Source organism: Aspergillus aculeatus (genome assembly GCF_001890905.1).
Source record: "Aspergillus aculeatus ATCC 16872 unplaced genomic scaffold ASPACscaffold_9, whole genome shotgun sequence".
Taxonomy (NCBI): Eukaryota; Fungi; Ascomycota; class Eurotiomycetes; order Eurotiales; family Aspergillaceae; genus Aspergillus; species Aspergillus aculeatus.
The window spans coordinates 432,831-459,319 of NW_017962984.1; the positions used below are offsets into that span (position 1 = coordinate 432,831).

Consider the following 26,489-nt stretch of genomic DNA (forward strand, 5'->3'; position numbering starts at 1 on the left):
GACTTGGACTACACCGTAATCTGAACAGGCTGCAGTAATAAGGGAGACTGCTAAGTGCGAGAAGGAACTATCGTGGTCGCCTGCATGGAGCGGAGGCGGGCTAAGACGGGAAGTGTGGGAGTGCCCGATTGACGTTACTATAAAGCTAGGCACTGTGCCCTAGCTTACTTGCAACCCCGATCACCCAAGTTTCATCAGGTCTGACGTACAGACTTCTAGATTGATTTAACTGTCTGTTCCTGGCTTCCAGGTCATCTATAATGCCATCGGGATTTTGGTGAGGCTGTCCCAAACGAATGCGAATACATTTGCAGGATCAAAATGACTACAGCAGTACTAATGAATTCCCCAAAGCCCCACCTATGCAGTAAGAGCCGTTTTCCTCATACCTAATCAGCACAAGTCCATAATCATGGCCCATCGTCAGTGGCATTGACTCCGTTTGTATATGACAGCCGTTCTTCGGAGCCCTGGGATGCACCAGTGCAATCGTCTTCACTGCCTGTGGGGCAGCTTACGGAACAGCGAAGGCTGGCGTCGGCGTTTGCTCCGCGGGAGTCCTCCGTCCTGACTTGATCGTGAAGAGTGAGCTCTGCAAGACGGAAGCCTTGTGCTCAACTTCTAATATTACCGACTAGACATCGTGCCCATCGTCATGGCTGGTATCCTCGGGATCTACGGCTTGGTGGTTTCAGTCCTGATCGCGAACAACCTCTCCCAAGAGGTGGCTCTCTACACCAGTCTTCTCCAGATGGGTGCTGGCCTCGCGGTCGGGCTGTGTGGATTAGCTGCCGGGTGAGTGGATCAGTGTGTCCAAGATCAGTTCCCTGTGGTGTTGGCACTGTTTCTGCGTGTTGGGACTGACACAAAAGCACTGATCAGGTTTGCAATTGGGATTGTTGGGGACGCGGGAGTAAGAGGTACAGCCCAGCAGCCGCGACTTTACGTTGGCATGATCCTGATTCTAATCTTTGCTGAGGTCTTGGGTAAGTGGGCTTGAGTTATGTTATTGTGGTGACCCGGTCAGATATTCAACGGAAGCTAATGCAACGGGATAGGCCTGTATGGTTTGATTGTCGCTCTTTTGATGAACTCCCGTGCGAGCGTTACGGACTTCAAATGCAGCTGATTAAATTCTTGCTTCCTTGTAATGGAAGAGGAAGGAGAAACGTGGGAGCAGCATCACGAACAAATCCACCTCTCGCTTCTTCCCCACATATCCATCGCAACAATGGGACATTGAGCTTGCTCTCACATTCAAAGCTTCTTCTCATCACTGGAAGCAGGACCTCAGTTACTCAGAGCACCGTGCCATTTTGCCTCCTTTCATAATGTAATAAAAAAGCTATGAGCAGGACTTGTTGAACGACAGTCTTGTGGACCTTGTAAAGAGCGCTTTTCTTTCAATGGAAAGATTCACTCCTGCTTTAACATGTTCTCGACATCTATATCCTCCAACAAGTCGGTATGTTCCTTGTTCAGTACCTTAGGACCATTCGTCTCGAACCAAAATGCCCACGTACTACGAGTATTGATATCGAGATTGTCACGGCTCGACTTCAATCCTACGTGTTGAAGCTGGGGCGGGGCCAACGCGTAACGGGTACGTTGGGTTTGATCCGCATATTCTTCGATGAGCGAGTCCGTTTGTCCATGTCCTCTGGAGCTCAAAAATGCGATCAGTCCGTCCACCTGTTGGCTGGGGAATACCAAGCCCTGAGTACAACATCCCGACTTATTCATTTCAACAACCCCGTGGAGTGGGCTCAAGCTGTATTTCCCAATCATGTAGATGAGCGCAGTGAAAGCGGGAACACAGACCACAGAAATCACCACAATGCTCATGAAATCGAGACGAAGACGTAGTTGTGGGACGTAATGAGCAGGGCGTCGACGAAGGAGGACCAGGACCGCAAAGGTCGAGAGCATCAGGATGCCAAAGACGAGTGGCATATGTCTGTATGCCCAGTCAGAGTCACTCCAGCTCAATGCTGTTTCCGTGTAGAAGAGGCGCAGGTAGATCCAAGAACTCTGGTGATGTTCTCGCCGCCGCTGTGCTTCCTCCCGCCGGGCAATGTCCTTCAGCGCCTTTACAGTCTTCGAGAACCATCCGGTGGCAAGAACAATATCGTCTTCGAAGATGATGATGTACGAAGCATTGATCTTTTGACAAGATTGCAATGCGTATATGTAGTCACTTTACCAATGCAGTTAGCTTTGTGTTTTTTTCTCTTGTCTCTCTCCCTCTCTCTCTTTGTACGAGAGGTAGAGCATCTTGTCACTTCAGACGGCTCACGGAACATATCCTAATAACGAGAGATATAGAGGGTGAGAGAACTTACGAAACCCCTTTTTCATAGAAATTCCGTTCTGTCTCCAGTTGTTGCAGATGCACCAGTTCTGCTTCCGACACATTATAGGTTTCGACTGAATCCACGAGTCGATCCACCCATTTCTGACCCCAACTGGGATGTACTCCAGGATCGGTGTCGGCAAAGAGAACCCTGAGATACAAAGCTCGACGTTCTCTCTCATCTAATCCCTCCAATAGTGACCCAACAGAGGCTTCGAAATAGTGGTCTAAGTCTCGCCGAACAGTTACAATGGCTGCACAAACCGAAGGAGTTGGACCACCCTTCACATAGTCAGGTGGCTTAGAGTCCGAATTGTGCCGTGAGATAAAATGCCAAGCCTCCCGCTCACGGTAGAGGCTGTAACCCATATCATACACATGGTCCTCCTGAAAGAAAGCGGAGTGGGGATCACGCCAGAACTTAACTCGGCCATACTGAAACAGCAGAAGTCAAACTAAAAAGCAGGCAAGAAAAATTCTCGAGGCGCGCAGGTTGAGGCAATAAGCGAGCTGAGCGAGAAATGCACTAGCGACTCTTCTCGCAGGCGCGGTGGACATGATTGCGGTTGATGGGGTTTAGAATGAGTGCGCGAGGTTGAGCAATGGCAGGAAGGGTTGAAAGCAGGGAATTCGAATAGTATATTGCATCTGACGCAGACGGTATTTGTCCGTGGAGGCTACTAGGAATCGGGGATAACGGATGGCGGATGGCGGATGGCGGATGGCGCCGTGGTCAGCATCCTGAGGCCTTCTTAGCTCTCTCAGGGAACAACTCTAAGACATCTTTAGTGTGTGTATGAGCCTCGGCCAGATTGACTCGACACGTTAGTTATTCCAGGGTACTCCATACAGTACTAATACATCAGTTAGGTTTCTCAGGGTCGCACTTCGCTAGGGCGTGGTGGATTACCACTGGAAGTCGTTCCCCACACCGTGCAGCACTAAAGCATGCAGCTCCACTGGGCTGTCTAATCAGCTCTGAGCTGACCCATCACCCACCAGGAGCGATTGTCCGAGGTGAGACATACATCTATAGCGGTGCATAGTGGTGCTCAGACTCAGGGTACATTATTAGTCATTGACTAATCACCGAATGTCCTCGACCATTTACATTTATCATGTTCCAAGGCCCCTAACTAACTAGACTTAGAATGATAAATGCAGTACTTGGCGCACGCTGCCCTTGTTTTGACTGGCCGCCCTCTATACGCCATGAGACCAGTGGTCTAGTCTAACCCCCACGAAGGTCCTTTTGTTGACTCTTTTGCACCCGCCAGCCGGCTTTCCGGGGAGATACGGTTAGGAAGTTAATCTATGAACACAATTTTAGACCACCCAATCCCGATATCCGTGGAATATTGTTTCACAACGTAGCCTTCGGTCCCGACTCGGCCATTCAGGGCTGTAACACCAAAGTATCGTACCATGAAATATCGAGCTATATGTCAGCGATATTCTAGAAGGAAAACCTGGGATAGGAACCCCAGACTATAAGGCATCAGGAAGCTCTAGGAAGGTAAAGCGAAAGGCGACCGGCCTGATGAGGAAACGAGCTGTCAGGGGCTCGGCTTCGTATGTTAAGGATCAGGTAAGTAAGTGCACTATGATGGAAGCTGCGCTTGCTTGTGGTATTTAGGGTCTTTCGTACCCTGTCAGTCAACAACACTCGATCCTCCGAACTTCATCCGTTCGACCCAGTCTTCATCAAACAGCTCGAGCATCCTCGAGCATTCATCTCCCTGATTGTCTCAGCCGTATGCAAGCTGATTTAGCGCATGAGTATGGCTTAGACATTTCTTATATCCCTTCTGCTAGCAATATGTCATCCTAACATGCTAGCTCCCTTCCGTCTCGCTTTGTTATCAATTTCGCACTTCACTGTACTGGATATCATTTGCCTTGCCATGAAGCAGAACCACCTTCTCTCAGCCAATTCACATTAATGTTACGTGCAATCGTTACATGGGGAACCCGACTTGGAACCCTTGAATCTAGCTTCGCCGAGGCCATTGTGCTCATGGAAATTAATCGACCACGTACTAGCTTCACAGTCTCAACTGCTAGCCACTCTGACCCACGCCCACACTGGATTGGCTCCTGACTCAAGGTCCTTGATTCCACTCTCTAAGAAATTGATTTGAGGTTTATGACTGTGTGCTACGAGCCATAAATTTTATCCCGACCCCGAGCAGTTGCATTCAGCATATGATAAGTGACCGTTTCGCTAGTGCCGGATGGGTATTGTTTCAATGCTCTGCGCAGGATCAGACTTGACCATTGCACTCTTGCGGTTAGTGAGTAGCATCTAGTTCGAGTCGCATAGACTGTGGTATGAGGTCTTCTAGATAATCTTCGGTAGTCTCGGCGCTCTTCGGATTGCTAGGATGATATTAGCCGTAAGTCAACTATCTAGCCATTCGATTCCACGCTAACTTTCATGACTGCCTGGCTCTGTCGAGTAACCAGAACTCTCTCACTTAGGGAATCGCTACATTGGAAGGTGTGATTCAATCTCTTGTGAGAGCAAACTCATCAACATTTAATAGAGATCCAGAGAGCTCACAAAAGTCCATCGGTAGACAGTCGGAAATTTATGTCAACCGTGAGGAGTCACTCAATCTATTTCTATCCTCGACACCTCTTACTAACTCCGGTCTTGCCACTTGACCCTTGAATGAATAGTGGGAGTCGAGTATGGGACTCCTGACTTTAAGTTTATTGGATAGAACGTCTACACAACCCTGGTGCTGACGGAGTAGCGCAGGTGCATTAGCTTGCTACGAGACTTTCTAATGCAACATTGAACAAGGGTGGTTCACACTTTCCCTTGGACACATTCTTGTCGTTTGTCCAGAAATAAGTATCAAAGTGTCCGAGTGAAAGGTATAAATTGACCATCCTCTCCCTCGAAAATGCGATATCCTCTTCTGCTTACCAGCACGGGTCTGATTAACAATCTCAGATCTTCTCCTTCTCTGGTTTGAAAACTCTCTCAAGCTCCAACGAAGATGAGACTTATCACCTTTCTTCCTGCATTCGCAGCCTTCTATCTTGTACGCGTTCCATTATCTGTGCTTTGTTGCATATCCCTGATACATCCTTTAGGCCCATGGACTTGAAGCTCGTCTCCCAGGTTATGGTGTAGAGGAGTTTTCTTGGGAAATGGAAACAAGCCCTGGGGGTCCCACCGTGATCCTCAGCGGCACCATACAGGAGATTTATGCCGAGCTGATTAAGATTAACCCAACTTACGATGGAGACTTTGCTGAGCTGGCAGCGAACAATCCCCCGGGCGACATTGTAGCACAGACCTTGCTTAGTCTTACCTTGGCATGCAAACTCACTCACCACCCCTCGCGACGGCTGCTCTTCCAGCACTGTCTCTACATCGACTCGCGGGAGTGACTACAAGCTGCTGGGCCAAAGCAGGTATTTGGAGGAAAGCAGCGATACTACTACTAACGATCGAGCCCACCTATCTCACAGCCAATTCAGGATCACTCACTCTACCTGGCCCCATTTCCGCCCGATCAGCTCGATGACCACACGGTCTACTAGGTTTGCGATCTGCTCTCGCAGGTTGGGGCTCCTCTCCAAAGCCTCGTCATCAACATCCCCCCCCCCTGATATTTGTACGCAGAAGACGACGTGCGGGGCCTGCGCGCGATCCTTCGCGCCGCGTTCTCCCACCTCGCCGTGCTGGAGGATTTCTGCTCCGTCCAGGACGAGCTCTACCTGAATTCCTTGCCGCAGGAGCCGGAAGCGGGGGAATTGATTGAAGACCCCGCGGTATGGCTCACTTGGCCGCGCCTGCGCCGTCTCGCGCTATACAACCCTTGTGTAGAGGGTTATTTCGTGAAGGGTCTGCTGCAGTGCTCACCGAATCTCACGCATATGGTCCTCACGCGACCCGATTGCTACATGGACGAGGCGCTGCCCTCGGACGTGGTAGACCGTCTGCCCTGGCTAGGTTTGCAATGGGTGCTGGTCGTCAACACCAGGGAGGGCCACCGCCGTGACGCTCGTGTCCGCGACCACTATCTTCCAGCGGCCCTGGGGCAAGCCAGCTTTTGGTCCCGGCTGCACCGCGCCGAGCAGCGCACGAGGTGGATCGATGACTCCGGGGAAGCGATGGTCGGAGGGGCACTGATAACGTACGCGGACGTGCCTGTATCCTCGGGGCAGGATGGCGAGGGCGACGATGATATTCCTCTGTCACAGGAGTGGGTTTGCGCTCGGGCAGTGGATGGAACATTGTGGGTTTGCCCGGGGTTGTCATATATCTACCAGTATATGTGAAGGAGGATGTACGGTAGAACAAGAGCAGAATCTCGAAACTTCTTACAGAGTCAATAGCAGCCTAGGAACTCGAATCTCAGAACTAAGTCGAGTCTTTAGGCTCAGCACACGAAGCATCTCACCAAGGCCTAGCCGCAAACCAAGCCAAAGATAACTAGTAAATAAGCGAACGAATAAACTGAAGACAGACTCGTGGATCAGCCATGAGTTGCGCAGAACATGCTACTTTGAAAGATACGTCATTACCCATCTGCCTGGGAATTGACGAAACAATGAAGAATGAATACTCGCAGTGCGGATACGAACGATGAGAGATGCACTATTGCGAGGTCTATGTGATAGACCAAGATATCCATGAAAGGATGGAGTTCTTGGCCGAGTTCTTGTAGGACTGTCGTATTCACATACCGAGTTTGTTCGTGTGTGTATGCAATGAAAATTCAGGGCCGAGAAGCAGTCACTCTGCGCCATCTCAAACTATCTCAAACTATCCACTTATCTTTTGTTTGGCTGTGTCATATCACTATGAGAATTCGAACGTACGAAAAGCCACGCCGACCAAACAAAGTAGGAAATACCTGATATTGTATAGCTTCCATCTCAAGTTAGAGAAGCGGTTGAGATATCCCATTGAGGTCCATATACTACGTCAACAATATAACTCAAATTTGCAGGCCTCAGAACAGAACCTCGCTCGGGTGCAACTAAGGGGGAATCCCGGTCCGTGGACTCCTTTGGTCCCACACTAGGAACTCGAGGCTGGAGGCTTCTAATCAGCGTTTTATGTCCGTTTGGGAGACAGGGGGGATGTATCGGGCTTGTGATCGAGATAAATAAGGCTCTGGGAGATAAGGTGGATCGAAAACTCTTGGCAGGATAGCAACTGTGGAGTACATGGTCACATGAAATGAAGTAGATTGGGGATTGGTATTTTCTGTGCAGATAATGCTGTTTGAGGTGGCTGTATGTAACAATATTGGTTTTCCGGTTAGTATTAGAGCTAACACATGGGCAAAAACTCTGCTTTAGTGAATGGTTATAGATCACGTACTTTGATGGTCTGAGGACAACAACAGTTTGCGAATGAATAGATATAGTTACATTGAAAGAAACCAGGCAAAGCGATATCTGCAATTTTATGTCCAGGACCATTCACTGGGCCAGAATCGGTCTCATTTGCTTACTTCGTCGCCATCCTAGAATAAGTCTACAGAGGATGTGCATCATACGCCTTCCACTAGAACATCCTCTACCCTCTTTTCTTTGTTTTCTACCTATTCCTCTGGCTGAGATTGTGATCGAACAAGATCTTCAGGCTACTTGACTGTCATACACCGCCAACAACGTACCGATCTTCTCATAACCCGCTATCACTACCATTCCGTTCCGAAGGTATGAGGTAGATTTACGTCATGATGAACCTTGCTAACTTACAACCGCCTGAGACAACAACAACGGGGAACGACGAGTCGACGCCGTTGACAGAGTTGTCATCATCACGCTCATCCGCTGCTGAGACCATGCGAATCACCCCCTACCCCGTCCCGCCGTCAACCGTGCTGGCCATGACAGGCCAGTATCCCCCACAGACCTACAGAGGACTACAGGATCTAACTCGAGAGATCGCCGCTCTTCAGGAGCGGCTAAGGCAGCGCGACGCCAATCAGTACCTGTCGTTTAAGCATGTGTCGGCCGAGGATCTCCATTCGTTGGAAGAAAGTCGTGATCAGGTGCGACGGGCTGTTCGCCTCACCTACTTCCCCGACATTGAGACTCTTTTGATCAAGGTTCCAACTCTCCACCATGAGAAGGCGCACCGCAGTTTTGCCGAGGAGACGGTCACTGCTTTGACGAATATGGGGGTCCGCGTCATGGAGCGTGAACCTACCGGGGCCGGGCGATACACGGCGCGCTCAGCTTCTCGGAAGGAAGCAGACTCTTCGTACAGGAATGGACTGCTGAGACCCACCGGCACCGACTGGCCCCATTTTGTGATTGAGAGCGGCCTCTCCGAATCCTTATCCCGACTCCGCCAGGATGTTAACTGGTGGATAGCGAATTCAGGCGGCAGGGTATTGCTTGTCTTGCTCTTGAAAGTCTCACGGTCAGATCAGACGCTCACGATAGAGAAGTATTTCCCGCAGCGCCAGCCAGTCACTCGGGCGCGCGTCGCCGCCGGCGGACCCGGCTTTATCCCCCAACGCATCACCACTACGGTGGTGAAGGTGGGAACTACACATCCTTCAGTTCAGGGACCACCGGTTGTGCTGGAATTCCACCGAGTGATTGGCAGGCAGCCAGTAGCCCCGCGTGAGAGGAATGTGGTCTTCGCGCATGCAACATTGATCGAACTCGCCCTCATGATCTTCAAATGACTTGCTGTCTCTTCCACTCCCTCAAGCTTTCTGAACGCAAGTTTGGTTGGTAGAATGAGCAGGGAGGGAGCTTTCTTTTGTCTCTCTCTTTTGCTGTCTCCTTCCTGCCCACCACACTTCCGCCATACTGTTTCTAAATCTGCTCTAGGTCTTTCTGTCCTTTGCAAGAATGAAAATCATATTTGGAGACTTCCTTTTGCGGTAGTCAGGTCAGCTATTCTTGTCGCCCGGTTGCTCCACACCCTTTTCACACTCAATCATGATTCAACCATTTCCTTCGAAAGAAACGAAACTTCTCCTCAAGCTCGATAACTCCATCTGATCTAGTGCAAGATGTTGGGTGGCTTTGTGCTTCAGGAGATATCGACAGGAATGAAATCTCATGTCACGCAAGCCACCTTTACGGCTTCGAACTGAAAATATCAAAAGAAGTCAAATTTCCAGTCATCTGAAGTTGTCAGAATACTGTCAGTATACTAGGCGGCATATCGAATGTTCTGAGCGAAAGAGCCAATACACATATCCCCCACCCACCATCTCCCCGCCTACAAGCACTGCGAGTAATAGTCATTCTGCTTAGTGCAGGTCGACCCACTGGCGCATGTCGTCGCCCCAGTCCATCCAATGCCACCGCACTGGCCGTAAAGAGACGCCACGGCAGTGGAGGTAGAAGTAGCGGTGGTAGTCGTCTTCGTGCTAGTGGTGGTGGTCTTGGTGCTAGTGGCAGTGCTCGTCGTGGAGGCCTTGGTGGTGGTAGTGGTGGTGGTTGCAACAGCGGTCGTCGTCGTCGTCGTCGTTCCCGACGAGCCACCGGGCACATAGCTCTGCAGCAGGGACAGATAGTAGGTGTAGGCGGTGCCCGTCGTCGGCTCCATGTTGAAGATATAGGTGCCCCACCAGGGTCCGGCCGACCACCACAGCGCACCCAGCCACACGTCACTGGCGGCGCTCAGCGCGTCCAGCATCCCTTTCACGGCTGTCAAACACTGGCTGTTGGCGCCGCCGGCGAACTCGCCCAGGACCGCGCGCTTGCCGTTCTGGCGCAGCCAGGTGGTGGCGGCGGCGACGCGCTCGGCGCCGATCGTGGTGCTCACGCAGTCCGCGCTCGTGCCGGACCCATCGCTGTCGAGGTACTGGTGCATCTCGTAGATGATCTTGTCTGAGGGGTCGGTCAGGTTGACGAGGTTGGTGTTGTAGGTCGTCCAGGTCCATGCCCCGCTGTAGGAGTTACCCTCCACAAAGATGTACTGACTGGTCGCGCCAGCAGCACGGATGGCATTAATCGCTGCCTGGTTGAGGTCGAAGACAAGGGTTTGGTCTTCGTCATGATACTCGTTATCTGCGCGAGACTTGTTAGTCCGGTAACGTGCAGAGAGAGAAAGGAGACGTACTGGTATCGAAGATGACATGGTCGTTTGACGCGAACACCTTAGCAACAGTGGTCCAGAATGCGGCAAAATCGGACGTAGACGTAATGATGTTTCCATAGCTAACAAGCATGTATTAGTTAGAACCCTGAGAGAGTCAGAAAAGGCTTGTTTACTATCGTCCAAAGTTATGGGGGTCAACGACCGCATAGGCTCCGAGGCTGGTGATTGAATTGATAGTCTGATCACAGAAGTCAGTATGATGTAGAGAAATTTAACCAGAATGCTAGAACATACGGCCTCGAGATCCGCCAGGTAGGTGGCATCGGCCGCCCCGGTCAATGAAGTCGGAATCAGACGCTCCATCATGAACGGGACGCGGAAGATATTCATGCCCGCATTCACCAAGACCTGGATCTTACTCGCGTCAGGCCAGATGTAGTCCGTCCCCAAAACACCGGGAATGTTGGCCTGGCCAAACTCTGCGCCGGACTCATTGCTTCCAAGCCCTATCTGCAGTCAGTATAGGTCTCTGAGACATGGAAGCTGAAGGATGAACAGCGGCCCATACAGAGAAAATTGGAGGAGCGTTTGGCCTGAGGGGCCGCCCACACTTGGGAGAGAAGCAGTGTCAATACGGCGAGCTTCATGATGTCCGAAGCGGCGATGCTGATGCTGGATTTTACATTCCTTCCTCCTTTCCCATCGAGCTTGACCACCTCAACTTATACCCCGAAGACGGGGGCCAAATTGCCCAAACAACCCCTAACGGAGAACGACAAGGACGAGCGACTTCGACCTCGCTGCTCAAGAAGACGGCCTCTCGGGCCGTCAGCCGCTGTCGATGGCACACACATACACACACAGCAAGGAGGAGCAGTAACAGCGACCCCAGAACCCCAGACCCCAAGCTCCGAAGAAAACGCGGAGACAAATCCGTCACGGCAATTTCCTGTCCCGCACAGACCATCATGTCCCAGTGGTGCCTGAGCCCCACTGCAGAACAGTGACGGATTAGGCATGCCTTTGCCGATCCGGAATGGTGCGAGGGGGGGGGCAGACCAGGACTAAGGACTGGCATTTCGTCTGACCTCGCTAATCCCGAGCGATATAGGGCGTGAGAGGGAGGCCACCTCGTCCGTGCCAACCCCGGCATTGCAAAAGCAGGCCCAACAAACAAAGTTCGTGATGCGGAGATTATCCCGTCCACCCACGTTACTTGGCGCTGCATGCTCCGGGGCCTTTGTTCCTTTTCCCGGCAGGAAGCCCACCGGCGCTAATGCACGCGCTTGGCGTTGGGTAGCATGGTTGAATTCACTGCCGAAACGTCGGTGGCGTGGTTTGTGGTCAGGTGCCCCTGAGGAATTGTCGGCACTATTCAATTGTTTGAGGAGATCGTGGCGCTTGGGTAATATCCTTGCGGAAATTGGGTGACTAGGACTTCGTGACTGGTATAGTGCACCAGATGTATGAGACCCTCAAGCGCCCTTTGGGTTCATTCAAGAATAGGACATGGACACACAGTCTTGACGATTTCAGATCATTTTCACAAAGGTGATTGGGCCATCCGAGTTAATATCTGGGACAGGTGAAATAGAGAAGGAAGACATGGAATCGTATTATCAAGCCGTTGTATGGACTATACCAGATAACTTGAAGTCGAAGCGACAAATAACAAGACTTGGTTGAATAGCAGGAGAAGGGAGAGAGGAGAGATCGATCGATCAGCGCAATTAGTGGGGGGGATCAGGTGAGGAGCACATGACCGTGCGGGGTTGAGTTTCTTCGGCGGCTCTTCTGCACTTCTGCACTTTTGCACTTCTGCAAGCCTGCAATCCTGCATAACTTTGTTCCTGACATTTCGGGCTACAGGCTCACTACCTTACTGGTTACTGTTAGACTACTGTCCATCTCATGCATTTTGAGTGGTAAAAAAACAGCCTTTCATTTGCTAGACTAGTCCTAAGCTTGAGATCCTGCCGGAAGTAACAAATTGCCATCATACTTTCTCCTACCTCATCATTCCTTGTTATTCTCCCTCTTTCATCGAGATCACCTCAATGGCTAGCTCACCCCCTACAGGCACTGCGAGTAGTAGTCATTCTGCTTGGTGCAAGTGCCGCTGGCGCAGGTGGTGGGGCCAGTCCATCCCTGTCCACCGCACTGTCCGTACAGCTGGGCAACATTGGTGGACGAGCTCGAGGTGGTGGACGTCTTGGAAGTGGTGGTAGTGGTCTTGGAGCTAGTGGTGGTGGTGCTGGTCTTGGAGCTAGTGGTGCTGGTCGAGGCCTTGGTAGTCAAGGTGGTGCTGCTGGAGCTGGAGCCGCCCGAGGTCGAACCGGAGTAGGTCGAGTTGAGGGTACCGAACTTGATGTTGGAGTAGGTGACATACGAGTTCGGGTAGTTGGCCTCAACGTAGGTGGCATTTCCGGTGGTGGTGGGGCAGGAACCGCGGGCGACACCAGGGCTGGTAGCCGAGCTGGTGGTGGGGTAGTCGCTGTCGAGCCAGAGCATGTCAGCGGCGTGGTCATCCCACAGACTGAGCACCAGGACCATGCCGTCGCCGAGGGCGTCACCCATGGCAGACAGTCCGCCGTGGGTGTCGAAGACGTTGGTGTCACCGAACAAGGTCTTCTCGGCCTTGCAGAAGCTCTCGGTGATCGAGTTGCCGCTCGCGGCAGTGTAGGTGGAGGGACCGTTGCCAATCACGACACCGTTCTGCACGTAGAGACGACGGATCTCAGTCAGGGTACCAGTGTCAGTACCATCGTTGGTGATGAACTGCGTCACGACCGTGAAGGGCTTGCTGGTGTCGACGGTCTTTCCGAGACCATAGAAGTCGGTGTTGCCCAGGCGGTAGGGGTTGAAATCGCATCCATCAGGATCGCAAGTACCGGAGTAACGGTCGGTAGTGTCACTGTAAGTGCCACCGCAGGTATCGCCCGTACACATGGTTTGCTGGACGGAGTCGCAAGGGTGGGCGGTGAAGGCACTGGAGACGCTGTTCGCCTCCCAGATATCCATCTCAGGGCAGCAGGAGCCATGGTTACCAGTACCCGCATTAACATCGGTCGAAGATGGCTCCCAGCCCTCAATGTTGGCTTCACCATCGATGAACTTGAGATCCCGAGGACATTGGGAGTCGCAATATCCGGTTCCATACTTGGCGCCAGCCTTGTTCGTCGGGAAGCGGGAAACGCCGCCGTCAGCGTCCATAGAGACGAAGTAGAGGGCGCCGTTCAGTCCGCAGGGAAGGTTCGAGACGTCGACATCGAAAGTGAATTCCCGATTGAGAAGCTTGAAAGTCTCGTAGGTGCTGTCGTCAGCCAGAAGATACAGACGCGAGCCGATGTTCTTCTGCGACGACGTAGTGACGAAGTTGAGGCGGAGCGACGAGCCGCTGGTGGTCACACCATAGGTGCTCTCGTAAGTGGCACCCTCGAGGGCACATTCGGACGCGCAGGTGGTATCGGTGGAGCAGATCGAACTGTCCCAAGTGTTGCCGCTATAGCAGTTGGTGTAACCACCAACCTCGTGCACCCAGCGCCAATTGGCGTCAATGACCACGCTGCCGCTGGTGGTAGTGCAGCTACCACTGCCGCTGCAGGTTTGCCAGGTCAAGCTGGGGTGCGTTTCAGCGGTGTAAGTGCCGACCTGCTGCGCATTGCTGGTGGCCAGCATGGACAGCAGGAGAGCCGTCTTGTAGATGGAGAAAGAGTCAACCATGGTTGCCAACGGATTGAGGGACGATTGAAGCTTGAAGCTGAAGGAAGATGATGATCGAAGCTGATGATGGCGACAGAAACCGTGGGAATGGCATGGCCTTTTATATCTTCTTCATCGCTCATGTAGCTCTGCTGTCTATACAATTCTATAGACAAGATAGATCGTGAAGCTGTTTCCTCGAGCTCAGAAGAGCACGACGGCTTTCCGGACCGCATCCCGACCGCAATCTCGTAGGCGCTCTTCACAATTAGCCACTTCCGCGTGGTATACCAAGAGCAAAGGCGAAGTGAGCCCGAAATGAAGGGATTAGTTCCTTGACAGGAACGGCAGTCCGCCGCCGGCTAATTGCACTCACGTGGGTGTCAGCTTGGCCGTATGGGGAAGAACCGTCCCCAGGTTGGTAACGTATGGGGCGAGAATAGCCGAGGCATGGGCTGATTTTCCCCAGTTTCTCGGTTTTCTGCAGTTTGCTCGCTCCTTACTCAGGATGAAGTACCGGCCTGAAGAGGCTTGCATGGGCTGTGACATCCCCAGGTGCTGCAGTGTAATTGCCGTATGCAACCCCGTTTAGCCAGGCAAACCACGTGGTCCCCGCAATGGTACGCCGAGTGATTCCATATTGTGTATTTGGTCCATTGTGTTCTATGTGGCGCTCGGAGTTGTGTTTCCTAGATGCCGAATGTGAAGAAATCGCGCATACATCGACGAAAGAAAGAGGTTGAGAAACATCTTCAGATGAAAGATGGAAGAAGGGCTGAGGAAGGCTGTTGTTCATTCATTCTCCTTCCGCCCGGTAAGGAGCCTGAAATGTCGGGCATCAACATCTGCTGCCTAGCGCAATCTAGCCTGTCGCCCTGTCTCGTCTATCACAAATGATAGGGAAATTCCTCTGAATCATAACTCCCTGACGCAGTCTCTTAGAAGTCCCTATGCTCAACAGTTAATGCATATCCTAGCATGTTGAATGGTCACTGTTTCTCCGACTGACAAACAGAGCTCAAACAGATCCAACGAGCTTTATTGAGCTTCTCAAAAAATAAATCTATATCTAGTCTATGTATAATTGGTCTTCACCTCAATCACCCACAGTTATGTCCAATAAAACATTTCCAACGCAGAACAAGATTCACCACATCCTTGAATGTCTCACTCCGACCTGGCACTCTCCACCTCCTTACTCCACCACCAGCCATTAGTATATTCAACGAAACATTCCAAATCCCAAGAGCGATGCCACAACAACGCCTGCAGTCTCTCTCCTCCATATCGTCACAATGTCAAAAGAGAATCACTCCGACCGCGCACTCTTCGTCTTCTTGCTCCTCAACTTCATCATCAGAAACACCAATCCGTACGATGTGATGCAGAACAGCGCCGTTATCCCAGTCTACAAGAAACAAGGTCAGTCATTCATTCATCTTCGAGCCAGGGACAGACAGAAACTCACATCTCTCCAGGAATAGTACTTCTCCTTCAAGTTGAACGACTTGGCGTAGTCCGCTCCGGTCGAATACTGGCAGAAGGAGCACGAGCCCGTCGCGCTCGCGTCCAGCAGGTAGCCCGTGTTGTTCGCGATGAAGTCCGCCATGTACTGACCGCAGGTCTGGCCGGACGGGGCGCTGAACTGGACGAATTCGGACGCCTTGCATTGGACTTTCACGTCCCAGAGCACTTCGCCCAGGAGACCACCGACGAGGTAGGTGAAGGGGTCCAGGTAGTAGATCCAGTAGCGCCAGAAGGGCGTGATCTGGTCGTAGGGCACGACGACACCACAGAAACTGATCATGCCGGCGCCGATGAGGATAGGGTTCATGATGGCGGCGAAGTACTCGTTGGGCGCGTAGGCGGCGATGGCCTGGCCAATCGATGTGTAGAGGAACTCATAGACTGGGTTTGTTTGTTAGCCTAAGCTTGAGGATGACTCGAAGGGGAAATGCGAGAGGTGAAGCATACAGATCATCTGAAGGTAGACATGGCCCGAGATGTAAGCCGAGACGGGGAATCCAGCAGTGAAGTACCAGCATGCGAAGTAAAGTGTGGCGCAGATGATCAAGTACGGGATCTCGGAGACGGCTTGAGCTCCAATGAAGGCCATCCAATGGTAGGTTTTGGACTATTCGCTAAATCAGCGGAGTCGGCTGCAAGAGAGGCTCTTGTAACGTACCTTCTTCTCTCGAGTCTCAAAGATATCGCGGTTGTGCAGGAAGAACGGCTGCATCTGATTGATACAGCCCGGGGCAACGAAGATGAAGTTGAAAATAGCAAACAGGCGCAGTTGAAGTGCGAAAGTGCCGTCTCCCATTTTCCAAAAAGTGAAGCCACTGAACAAGGCAGCGAACACGTGAAGAATGATCTTGTTCCACATGTAATCCTGCGATCGTTAGCACCAATCTATCTGACTTTACACCGATACATACCGGTGAGCGCCACAACTGAGTCATCAAGCGTTCCAGCACCATCTTGAACTGGAACCAGATGGGGGTGGCGAAGTCATGGTGGTCCTCCTCTCCGGTTGAGTTCGCTTCGGCCTCCTTGTTGAGTGCTTCAAGATCCCGGAGTACAAGCTCACGTTCTTCGGACTGGCTCCAGACATCAACCCAATCAATCGGCTTTTCAGTGTTGCCTTGAATCACTTCCACGATGTGCTCAGCAGGGTTCACGTCAGGTGGGCAAGGGGCGCCGTTCTTCGCAAAGTATTCAAGAACCTTCTGTGAGTCCTCGCCAGTCTCTCCGAAATAGGTCATCTTGCCTCCCTTCGCAAGCAGGACGAGCGAGTCGAAAGCGTCAAACAGAACAGCGGATGGCTGATGAATCGTACACAATACAGCTTGGCCACCATCAACGAGCTTTCTCAAGAATCGGATAATGTTGTAGGCCGATTGCCCATCCAGGCCGGAAGTCGGCTCATCCAGAAATAGCAAGGTCGGTTTGGCCACAAGCTCCACGCCTAGGGTCACTCTCTTCCGCTGCTCAATGCTGAGGCCCGCGCCCGGGACACCGATCAAAGCATCCTTAATATCACTGAGCTCAAGCAAGTCAATGATGTGGTCAACATAGGCAATTTTCTCTTCGCGTGGCACGCTGGCAGGTTGACGCAACAGAGCTGAGAAAACTAAAGCCTCTCTCACAGTAGCCGTGCCCTCGTGGACATCCATCTGTTCACAGTATCCAGTAGTCCGCTGAAAGCTGATACCTTGAGGTCGTCCGTCAATGAGAATAGATCCGACGATCTCACCGCTGTCCTTCCGCTGAGCAAGCACATCAAGCAATCTGAGATCATATTAGCCAGGTAGATGTAAAAATGGGTAATCATCAAGCTTACGTGGTTTTACCAGCACCCGAACTTCCCATCAGCGCAACCAAGTTACCAGGCTTGACATACCCGAACACCTGGTGCAAGAGTTGCTTCTTCTCTCCGTGGAAGGGAACATAGTAGTCGAGATGATTCCACGTGAAAGTGGACTGCTTACCCGTTTGCGCAAGAGCATTGCCCTCTGACTTGGTAGCACTGGATCCCTCTTCATCGGCTACCTTGGACTTGGCACCTCGTTTGTAGAGAAGCACAGAGGAGCCAGATTGGTTGTTGTTCATTTCGAGGCCCAGCGCAGTGAGAAAGATGAAGAATGCCCAGAAACCAACAATGATACCGAAGCTGCGCCAAATGTGGTGGAAGGAATAGCTGTATTGCTCCCGAATGTAAGCTGCGCCATTAATCACACCGTCTGTGCTTCCTTTGACCGTGCAACCACGATTAGGCGAGGCACCGGCCGGGTAACCAGATCCGTAAGGGATATAGTCAGGCGCTACACAGTCCAACTCGAGTCCGACAAACTCGTTGGCCATCAGGGCTTCGAACGCATAGGCACCGGGATTGAGGTAGAAGATCCAGCGGAACCAGACGTGCATCTGCTCGAAGGGAATGAGATAGCCTGCGTCTTAGTTAGCTTGGTTCATTGGACGCGAGCTTCCACTGCATTACCTCCGTAGACGAAAAATACTGTCGAGACAAACCCAGTCATCTTCGACGCGTTGCCAAACTTCTTACAGAGAGCTCCGATCGCTCGGAACATCTGCATGAAGCACAGAGTTTGCATAACTACGATGATCCAGTAAGTAAAGAAGCGGCCAGCATCCATCTGCAATCCAGCCATGAAGTACAGAATCAATGAAAAGCAGGAGACCTGCACCAACACAATAGGAAAATCGGTAATGGCGTTGGCAATCGCGAAGGCTGTTGGCCTGTAAAAGCCAAATCTCTTTTGGCGCGAGAGAATCGGCCGACCCATGAAAGACGCGGTTGTTTCCGACATGGTTTCCAGAAGGAAATAGAGAACTGCAAAGAAGAGAGCACCTGGTCTCAGAAAGATGGAAGAGCTGTCAAGCTTGAGGTTGTAGAACAAACTACCACAAACAAGAGCTTGGAGAATAGCAGATACCACCTTGATGATGGCAGATAGTCTATCACCGGCCAAGATTTGGAATTGACTGGGCCAATGTCAGTGCCCAATCAAAGTTCAATCGTTCGACTTTACTCACCGAACTGTGCAGCTGGCGACTTGGTGCCAGAGACCCGCCGTGTAAACGCTCTGGGGCCGAGGGATATGCTGCTTTCTCTTCTCCATCAGCACTGCATTGGCCAAGTTGATCTCTTCGTCAACCAGCTTCTCTGGTGGCTGGATGTCCTCGAGCATCTGAGAGCAGATCGAACTCTGGCGGTAGTAGGCCTCAAATTCAGCTGCAGTATTGGGCACCTTCCCTTCCATTCCCGGAGCCACAATACGCTCCGTGGTGACGGTGACGGAGGTAAGAAAATCGGCGATATTGGCACCCCGGGGACAGACGAAGCCCATGTCCTCAAAGTAAGCTCTGGCCATCGCCCGCGGACCGTAGTAGGTCACCATACCATCTGCTAACACCAAAACCTTATCGAACTGGTCGTAGATGCCGTTGCCCGCCTGGTACATGGTAGCCACGATCGTTTTCTCGTTCTGGTCTGCCTCGCGTCGGAGCATGCGAGCAAATTCCACTGCCGTCTTCGAATCCAAGCCTCGAGTTGGGTTATCCCAGAACTGAACAGGGCTCTGTAGATACAATCCTTAGCAATAGATCCACGAAGCTGCGATGCATTCATAACCATACCTGACCAGCCATCATCTCCGCCAATGACACACGTTTCCGTTCGCCACCGGAGACACCTCGAATGAACTCATTTCCGACCAGAGTCTTCTTCGTGTGCGGAATCCCCAAGGAGCCCAGGATGTCATCTCGCTTCTCTTGCACATACGCATTCCTGTCCTGCAGATGTTCAGGCCGTTCCCGAGGTACTTTATTCCGCAGAGCAAATTTCATCGTTCGATTGACCGTTAGCGTGGGGAAGTGCACATCGTCCTCGTTGTTGAACATGATCTGTTGGCGATACTTCTTTGCCTGCTTGTGGTCCATACTTCCGTAACGGGTCTCGCCCACGACCTCGTCGAAGGCACCGCGATCGTTCGACAACACTCGCAGAAAAGAAGTACAGCCGGAACCGGGACGACCGAGAACGAAGAGCATCTCCCCCGGTCGAACTTGGCCAGTGATCTCCTTCAAGATCGTCCGCTTGGGCCGCCGGCTCTTCTGGAACCAGCTGGTGATTTGTCGCGGGTCGGCCACCGACAATAGTGTTTCTCCCAGGGCCGCATCAGGCGCGGTAACGTTCACGCTGACATTGCGGAATGTGAGCGTCAAGCGCTTCCGGATATCGGAGGCCCCGGACTCCATGTCGACCGTTGCTGAGGATGATGATGTGTCCATGTTTGCTGATAGGTCCGATCAGATCGTAGCTATGCGTGCTTGGGTGTCCCGGTCAGTACAACCGCCATAGTGCTGGCTGGAAAGCTCATACCTAAGAATCACGGTCCATGAAGCTTCAGTCTAAAGAAACACTCACTCAGATCCAGAAATGCAGTTGAAGCTACTTTCGGACAGCTCGAGGAAGCTCAGGCTCTTTTATTATGATTTGGATTCCTGCGTGGCATATACGATACGCAATTACTGCCAGTGCACATATCCGCAGATCCGTAAAGCCGATATCCGTAAAGCCGCCCAGTTCCACCGACGAGCTTTCCGATTAGCCCATTGGCCAATATGGAGGATTGATCCACAGAAGGCGTTGCTTATCATGGTTCCGATGGTCCACGGATATGAAAATGCAGTGTTTTTGATCTATAGCCGGCCGCGCTAGAATTTGCGTTGTCCACCGTGCCTGAGCAAGTTGCCCATTATGACCTAATTCGAACCCCGATTCAGAATGGCGAGCTTTCTCGATCAGGGGCTTGATCCAGCCTTATCCCGAACTCTGTTCCAGCGCGAATCAGATGCATTTCTGCTGGAGTCAGGGCCAGACCACTCGGATGAGGGACCTGAACCCGCGAACCGCGGAGTCATCCTGGCCGCTGATAAATCAAGACTGTAGGGGACGGCTGTCTGGCTATCTCAACTAACGGGAGGTCAAGGGTCAGAAATAGGGACATCAGCTGTCTTTATCCCGTTCACCAGAACTCCGTCACTGAGGTATAACAGCGATGATGGAGCCGTGATAAGGCGAAGTATCGACCGATGGACCACGTGGCGAAAGCAGCTCTTGATCATTTGTCTGTCAGGTAGCACAATGAAGACATATGCGTCAGGGAAGATCCGACGGGCCAATGTACACTTTGGCATGCTGTTACGTTTCCCCTTTCGCACGGGTAGAGAGCCGGTATATCTGTGATGTCTTAGCCACGTGTATCCGTATTTCCTTAGTCTCTCTCCTGAGGAATCGAGATGTTGGTCTTTTCAAAGAGATTCCCTGCGCTGCTCTGGACAGAACTGACATGATCCTCATTCCATCAGCGGAGACAGACTGAAAGACAGCCATTGTAGACAAAGCACAAGAACTGGTCTTTGACGCGAATATGCCAAGCAAGGGCGACGAATGGTTCGAGCAGTTTCAGCAACGGGCAGGAAAGAAAGAGAAAAAGAAAAGACATAAAGAGAAAGAGATAAAGAAAGACGCAACCGATCTAAAGCAAGAAAACCGAATTGAGCAGATCTCTTCCCCAGTCCTGATACTGTTCATGTAAAGTTGAGCGATGGTGATATCTAAGCCGCCGCACTACAAAGTAGACGGGTTGACATTCGGCAAAGACCAACCAACAACTGGCGGCGGTCTCTAGTCTCTTGGCTGCCGCTCCCTCAATTTCTCCCCGAACACAACCACCACCACAGCCGCGCCGCAATCCGCAACCTCTCCGGACCTGACCTTCCACCCCGGTCGGCGACCCCCCTCATGGCGTGAACCACGACACCATTCCCCCTTTCCTTGGGCCTTACATTCTCATCACATAACAAGATACCCTCACAACCATGAGCGCCTCACGGGTAGGCCGAGCGACGCTCAAATCCGCCAAGGGAGCAGCAGCAGCAGCAGCAAAGCCCGCCAACGCTGCACCCCGTACCGGCGCGAAGAAGAACAAGCTGAAAGCTGCAGCCCCAGTGTAAACAAGCCCACTCCCACGTCCTCCACTCCCAGAAAGGACCCCCAAAACTAACCCACCAGCCCCAAAAGCTACCCAGAATACACCCCGGCACTCTCCAAACGCGCGCACCCCACGCTGACAGACTTCCACCACCACCCGCCCTCGACGACGACACGCATGAGCCCGCGCGTGATGACCGTGCTAGGCGTCAGCGCGCTCGGCCTGAGCGCCTACATCGGGTACCTGTACGCCTCGTACCGCCGCGAAGTGACTTACTCGCAGAACTTGTCCGCCACGGTCCCCGCCACCGCCAACGTCACGGACCGCTACAACACGACGGCGCGCACCTTCGACGCCGACGTCGAGATGTCCGAGAAGCTGATGCGGCTGGGCGCCAAGCGCCGCGACCTCTGCCGCCGCGCGCGCGGCGACGTCCTCGAGGTCAGCTGCGGCACGGGGCGGAACATCGAGTACTACGATTTTGGGCCTGTGCGGCGCGGGATCGTCGACGAGCGGACGGGCGCGGTGGGCCTGCGCGGCTGCCGGTCCGTCACGTTTGTGGATCTGAGTCCGCAGATGGTGGAGATGGCGCGCCGGAAGTTCGAGGAAATCTACCCTGGGGATGATGCCCTCCGCAAAAGGGTGGAGTTTCGGGTGGAGGATGCGGCGGCCGTCGGGGGCGGCCCTAGTCGGGAGATTACCGGGGCCGCCGTCCCGGGCCAACCCAAACAATACTTTGATACGGTGGTGCAGACGATGGGGTTGTGCTCGTTGCCGGATCCCGTGGGCACGCTGAGGCATTTGGGGACGCTGGTGGATCCGCAGAAGGGCGAAATTTTGTTGTTGGAGCACGGTCGCTCGCATTATGCGTGGTTGAATCGCGTGCTCGATAATCTGGCCCCTGCCCATGCGGATCGGCATGGGTGTTGGTGGAATCGCGATATCGGCGAGATCGTGAGGGAGAGTGGCTTGGAGGTCGTCGAGGAGAAACGCTGGCATTTTGGCACGACATGGAAATATGTTCTGAGGCCGGCAAGAAAAGCAGTCGAGTAAAAGTGTGGCTCGATGATCTTGTGCTGCTGTTTTGGGAGTGGCACGCTTACGGTGTAGATGGTTATGGTTGTAGATTTGCATGTACTATATGTGTCTATAGTGGTTCTTCTGAGCGGAGTTGTCTTGTTTCAATAGATCGATTTAGAGATCCTATATTAGAATAGATTCTCCTTAGTGATGTAGACGCCGAGGACGTATCCAGCATGCGACAAGTAGGCAGACCTTATTATTTTGCGGGGAATCTGTGCATAGGATTCGCTAGGAGTGTTTGCCTTAAACATTCTGCTAGTTTCGTTTCAGATCTCTACTCACGACAGACAATGGGCCGATGGAGGTCAGAGACCCTGGCCAGGGTTAGTGATAAATGGAGCAATAGCCTCAGGCGGATAGGGCTGAGGGACGAAAGGGACCTGGAACCGATAATGCCCGGACCCGACCTTTTGTTCCCCCGTCTCAGAGCCCAGTCGAACGATGGCCGTTGCATTCAGGGGCACGTCGAGCTCGACCGCGAGCACCTTCACGCGATCATCATCCTGCGAAGGGCTCAACTCCCATCGACAGAACCAGCGCCCATACGGGCAGTCATGCGAAACCGCCGCGTGGGTTAAAGGCCCACCCGGTTGAGGAGACACAAGGACAGTCTTCCACCCGGGCTCGCGCGGGACCAAGCCCCCGACGGTCTCATGCAGCCATTGAACAACAGACCCGAGCGCATAGTGATTAAAGCTGGTCATCTCGCCGGGGTTGATCGACCCATCCGGCAACAGGCTATCCCATCGTTCCCAGATGGTCGTGGCCCCCTGCATGATAGGATAAAGCCACGATGGACACTTATCCTCGAGCAGCATCCGGTAAGCCAGGCTCAGATTTTTGCTGTCACTGAGGGCCTGGAGGATGATCGGGGTGCCGGCAAACCCTGTGGCCACGCGGAATTTGGCCATACGCACCAGGCGCGACAGCTGGCGGCTGATGGTTGTACGTTGGGTTTCGGAATCTACCAAGCCAAAGACGATGACCAGAGCATACGCTGTTTGGGAGTCGCCGGCGACTAACCCGCTCGGAGTCACATACTTGGCATGGAAGGCTTGGAGGTGTCGGTCGGATGCTTGCTGGTAGTGGATAAAGTCGGCTTCTTGCCCGAGAAGCCGACTGATCTGTGCCAGGGTTCTGGTGACGCGCACCAAGTAGGCATCTGCCACGAGCACGCCGCTAGTCCGCCCATCTCCCGGCTCGTCTGATGGAGCCTGAGGATCCAGCCAGTCTCCGAGCTGCCAGTGGTCCGGGTCCCACAGCCCATCGTCGCCCCGACGAACCCCCTGGTCCAGCCATGCCTTCATACTGGGATACTGTCGCCGGAGGATTTCCACATCACCCGAGGCTTGGTATAGATTCCACGGCAGAATGATCACCACATCGTCCCAGACAGCCTGCGGCATCGGGGGCCAGACGTGCTGAAGCACATTCGGCACGACTAGTGGAGGCACTCCTCCATCGTCATGCTGCTCTGCAGCTACGTCCTCCATCCAGTCGGCCAGCATCCCTTCGCAGTTATACAAGAAGGTTGCCGACGGGCTGAAAACCTGGATATCACCGGTCCAGCCCAGCCGCTCGTCCCGCTGGGGGCAGTCAGTTGGGATGGACACAAAGTTGCCTCGCATGCTCCACCGAGCGTTGCGATGCAGCTGGTTGATCGCATCATTCGAGCACTCAAAATCCCCCGTCGGAGCAAAGTCTGTGTGCAAGACTAATGCGGTGATATTTTCCAGCCAAGAGAGCGATGAGGACCGGGGGTCCCATCCATCTACCTGCACAAAGCGAAATCCATGAAAGGTAAAGATCGGGGACCAATCCCTGAGGATCGCTCCGGAGGAAATGATCACGTCGGTGCATTTGGCTTGACGCAGCGGTCGTATACCCAACTCCCCATTCTCCAACACCTCTGCGTGCGTGAAGCTCACCTCAGCATTGGCGGGCAGTTGCAACTCCCGCACATGAAGTTTACCCACCAGATTCTGACCGAAATCGAGAATCAAACGCCCAGATGGGGTGGTAAACAAGCGCCGCGCTGTAATCTGTTGTGTAACCCGGACAGCGGGCGCTCGAGGGACGACCAAGGATGCCTCCGGCAAAGCCAGCGTCACGACCGGCTTCCAAGCCGCCGCCGCCACGACCACCGTCGTCGTCGTCTCCTGGTAGTCGGGGTCGCCGTGCCAGTCCCCCAGCTCCTCGCGCATGTCGTACAGCTCGCCGTCATAGATCTCACTATGCACGAGGGGGCTGAGGTTGCATTTCCAACTGCTGTCCGACACGACCTGCAACAAGTGATCCTTCCGGGCGCCAACGATCTCCAATTGAACGAGGCGCACCGATCTGGTCGCCGTAGAGGCACCGCCTGCCACCGTTGAACCCCAGGCGGCCTGCATACCACCCCTCGGCCACCTCCACTCCCAGCACATTGCGAGCCGCGATCCCGGCAGAGACATCATGAGCCCGGTACGCCATACGATGGTGGTAGCTCGTCCAGCCCGGTGCCAACTCGTCGTCCCCCACCCGCTTCCCATTCAGATAGACCCGATACATCCCCAGCGCTGTCACGTAAAGTCTCGCTTGCTCCACGGCCCCAAAATCGGCAGGGAGCTCGAAGGTCTTACGGAACACGACCGATCTGAGAGTCTTCTCGCCTCCGATCGCCGGGTGAACCATCGGGACGGCGGCCCAGTCCTGCTGGCTGAGCAAAGCACACTCCACCCGGCTCCATGTCGACCACGCAGTGAAACCAGCATGCTCTTTGGCTTCTGGGCCATGATCTTCTGTCGTTTCCGTCCAGGTGCCGTGAGCGCGCACGCGAATCAGCTTACGTTCGCGTGAGCGCAGCGGAGGGCCGGGCCATGGCACCCACGTCGACTCGGGGCTGTCCACTCGATAGATCCTTCCTTCGTCCTCCGGATGGCATTCCGGTGCTTTCAAGGCAATCTCGTATGCTGTTTGGACCCAGTTGCGAATACTCTTGTTCGAATAAGTAGCCTTCCACGAGAGACGGGGCGCGTCATGTTGGATCCCGAAGCCGGACGGGGAGTGCTCGAATGCGAGGGCGACAATTTTGGCCATCTCGAGGTTGCTCGTGAAAGAAGGAAGCGAATAACACTGGCCTGTAAATTGTTGATCATCAGTCCAAACAGGGAGAGAATTCTCCGTTCATATAAGGACTCGCATCATTTTTGCCCCGAGATAACCGACAGGAACAAGCTTCAGCACTGCGAGGGATAGATAACTTGGGAGATCGAATAAAAACACACTTCGAATTCCGGATGGCTAGCTCGCTATGCACACCATCTGTAGTAACATATATCCAACGTGGAAAGAGAGCCAGTATACTGATTGATACTATGCCATAGACAGCGGCGAGGCTGGTCTCTGGAAATGACGCTCGGGTTGGACCATGCCGAACGAGGCGGCCAACGGCTTCCCCGCAAAGCAGGCAACTGCTGCAACCCAACATGTGATTACGCCGAGACCGTTCACAAATTACGAAACTACGAAATACAGATTACTTTGGACAAGAGAAGTACTTTTTTTGAAGTTTTTTTAATCCTTTTTTTTGGTATAGCAACCAGGAGTCCGTGATTATGCCAGCCATAAACTTAAGGCATAGCCCCGAAGTCCCCAATCTCCCGGTATAATCATCCGCTTTCATAACATTCCGTAAAGATCTAAAACAATAAAGAATTTTTTTCCATCTTTTTGGTGCTGCGGTGTTGGTGAAGAACCATCCGATTGAGCAAAAAGCAATCAGAGGTTGAAAGCATCACGTCATCGG

The 26,489-nt window shown here is 52.9% G+C and overlaps 8 protein-coding genes across 8 annotated transcripts; 3 read left to right on the forward strand and 5 right to left on the reverse strand.

Moving 5' to 3' along the window:
• The first annotated feature begins 50 nt into the window (after positions 1-50).
• ASPACDRAFT_79098 (V-type proton ATPase proteolipid subunit) lies at positions 51-1,610 on the forward strand. Its single transcript, XM_020205320.1, has 6 exons — positions 51-277; positions 355-367; positions 456-585; positions 639-795; positions 883-986; positions 1,059-1,610. Exons 1-6 carry the CDS (start codon positions 261-263, stop codon positions 1,127-1,129), a joined length of 492 nt encoding a protein of 163 aa, XP_020055537.1. The 5' UTR covers positions 51-260; the 3' UTR covers positions 1,130-1,610.
• ASPACDRAFT_1870260 (uncharacterized protein) lies at positions 1,351-2,722 on the reverse strand (the record flags this gene model as incomplete). Its single annotated transcript, XM_020197950.1, has 2 exons — positions 1,351-2,197; positions 2,343-2,722. The coding sequence occupies 2 exons, from the start codon at positions 2,720-2,722 to the stop codon at positions 1,417-1,419; spliced, it is 1,161 nt and encodes a 386-aa protein (XP_020055538.1). The 3' UTR covers positions 1,351-1,416.
• Positions 2,723-5,361: 2,639 nt separating this feature from the next.
• On the forward strand, positions 5,362-9,027 carry ASPACDRAFT_43864 (uncharacterized protein; the record flags this gene model as incomplete). Its single annotated transcript, XM_020201332.1, has 4 exons — positions 5,362-5,406; positions 5,459-5,672; positions 5,994-6,580; positions 8,098-9,027. 4 exons carry the CDS (start codon positions 5,362-5,364, stop codon positions 9,025-9,027), a joined length of 1,776 nt encoding a protein of 591 aa, XP_020055539.1.
• A 545-nt stretch (positions 9,028-9,572) lies between these two features.
• On the reverse strand, positions 9,573-11,044 carry egl2 (putative endoglucanase; the record flags this gene model as incomplete). The annotated part of the gene is made up of 5 exons (XM_020203621.1): positions 9,573-10,366; positions 10,419-10,516; positions 10,571-10,635; positions 10,692-10,903; positions 10,966-11,044. The coding sequence occupies 5 exons, from the start codon at positions 11,042-11,044 to the stop codon at positions 9,573-9,575; spliced, it is 1,248 nt and encodes a 415-aa protein (XP_020055540.1).
• Positions 11,045-12,228: 1,184 nt separating this feature from the next.
• Positions 12,229-14,318, reverse strand: cbhB (putative 1,4-beta-D-glucan-cellobiohydrolyase). The gene has a single exon (XM_020198769.1). It carries the CDS (start codon positions 14,118-14,120, stop codon positions 12,471-12,473), a length of 1,650 nt encoding a protein of 549 aa, XP_020055541.1. The 5' UTR covers positions 14,121-14,318; the 3' UTR covers positions 12,229-12,470.
• Positions 14,319-15,408: 1,090 nt separating this feature from the next.
• Positions 15,409-19,913, reverse strand: ASPACDRAFT_29926 (putative ABC multidrug transporter; the record flags this gene model as incomplete). The annotated part of the gene is made up of 9 exons (XM_020199681.1): positions 15,409-15,507; positions 15,568-16,007; positions 16,074-16,233; positions 16,285-16,491; positions 16,538-17,390; positions 17,443-18,049; positions 18,100-18,605; positions 18,657-19,201; positions 19,260-19,913. 9 exons carry the CDS (start codon positions 19,911-19,913, stop codon positions 15,409-15,411), a joined length of 4,071 nt encoding a protein of 1,356 aa, XP_020055542.1.
• Positions 19,914-21,104: 1,191 nt separating this feature from the next.
• ASPACDRAFT_120342 (class I SAM-dependent methyltransferase) lies at positions 21,105-22,751 on the forward strand. Its single transcript, XM_020196344.1, has 2 exons — positions 21,105-21,637; positions 21,709-22,751. The coding sequence occupies exons 1-2, from the start codon at positions 21,507-21,509 to the stop codon at positions 22,670-22,672; spliced, it is 1,095 nt and encodes a 364-aa protein (XP_020055543.1). The 5' UTR covers positions 21,105-21,506; the 3' UTR covers positions 22,673-22,751.
• Positions 22,752-23,007: 256 nt separating this feature from the next.
• ASPACDRAFT_52634 (alpha-L-rhamnosidase) lies at positions 23,008-25,780 on the reverse strand (the record flags this gene model as incomplete). Its single annotated transcript, XM_020202639.1, has 2 exons — positions 23,008-25,042; positions 25,080-25,780. The coding sequence occupies 2 exons, from the start codon at positions 25,778-25,780 to the stop codon at positions 23,008-23,010; spliced, it is 2,736 nt and encodes a 911-aa protein (XP_020055544.1).
• Positions 25,781-26,489: the final 709 nt, after the last annotated feature.

What these genes read in the sequence shown, in the direction of transcription:
- ASPACDRAFT_79098 (XM_020205320.1), top strand. An exon ending in TCCTGACTTGATCGTGAAGA is followed by an intron (nt 586 to 638) that starts GTGAGCTCTGCA and finishes ATTACCGACTAG; the next exon opens with ACATCGTGCCCATCGTCATG. An exon ending in CTGTGTGGATTAGCTGCCGG is followed by an intron (nt 796 to 882) that starts GTGAGTGGATCA and finishes AGCACTGATCAG; the next exon opens with GTTTGCAATTGGGATTGTTG.
- cbhB (XM_020198769.1), bottom strand. Translation starts at nt 14,120, where the DNA reads ATGGTTGACTCTTTCTCCATCTACAAGACGGCTCTCCTGCTGTCCATG.
- ASPACDRAFT_120342 (XM_020196344.1), top strand. Translation starts at nt 21,507, where the DNA reads ATGAGCGCCTCACGGGTAGGCCGAGCGACGCTCAAATCCGCCAAGGGA. An exon ending in CTGAAAGCTGCAGCCCCAGT is followed by an intron (nt 21,638 to 21,708) that starts GTAAACAAGCCC and finishes CAGCCCCAAAAG; the next exon opens with CTACCCAGAATACACCCCGG.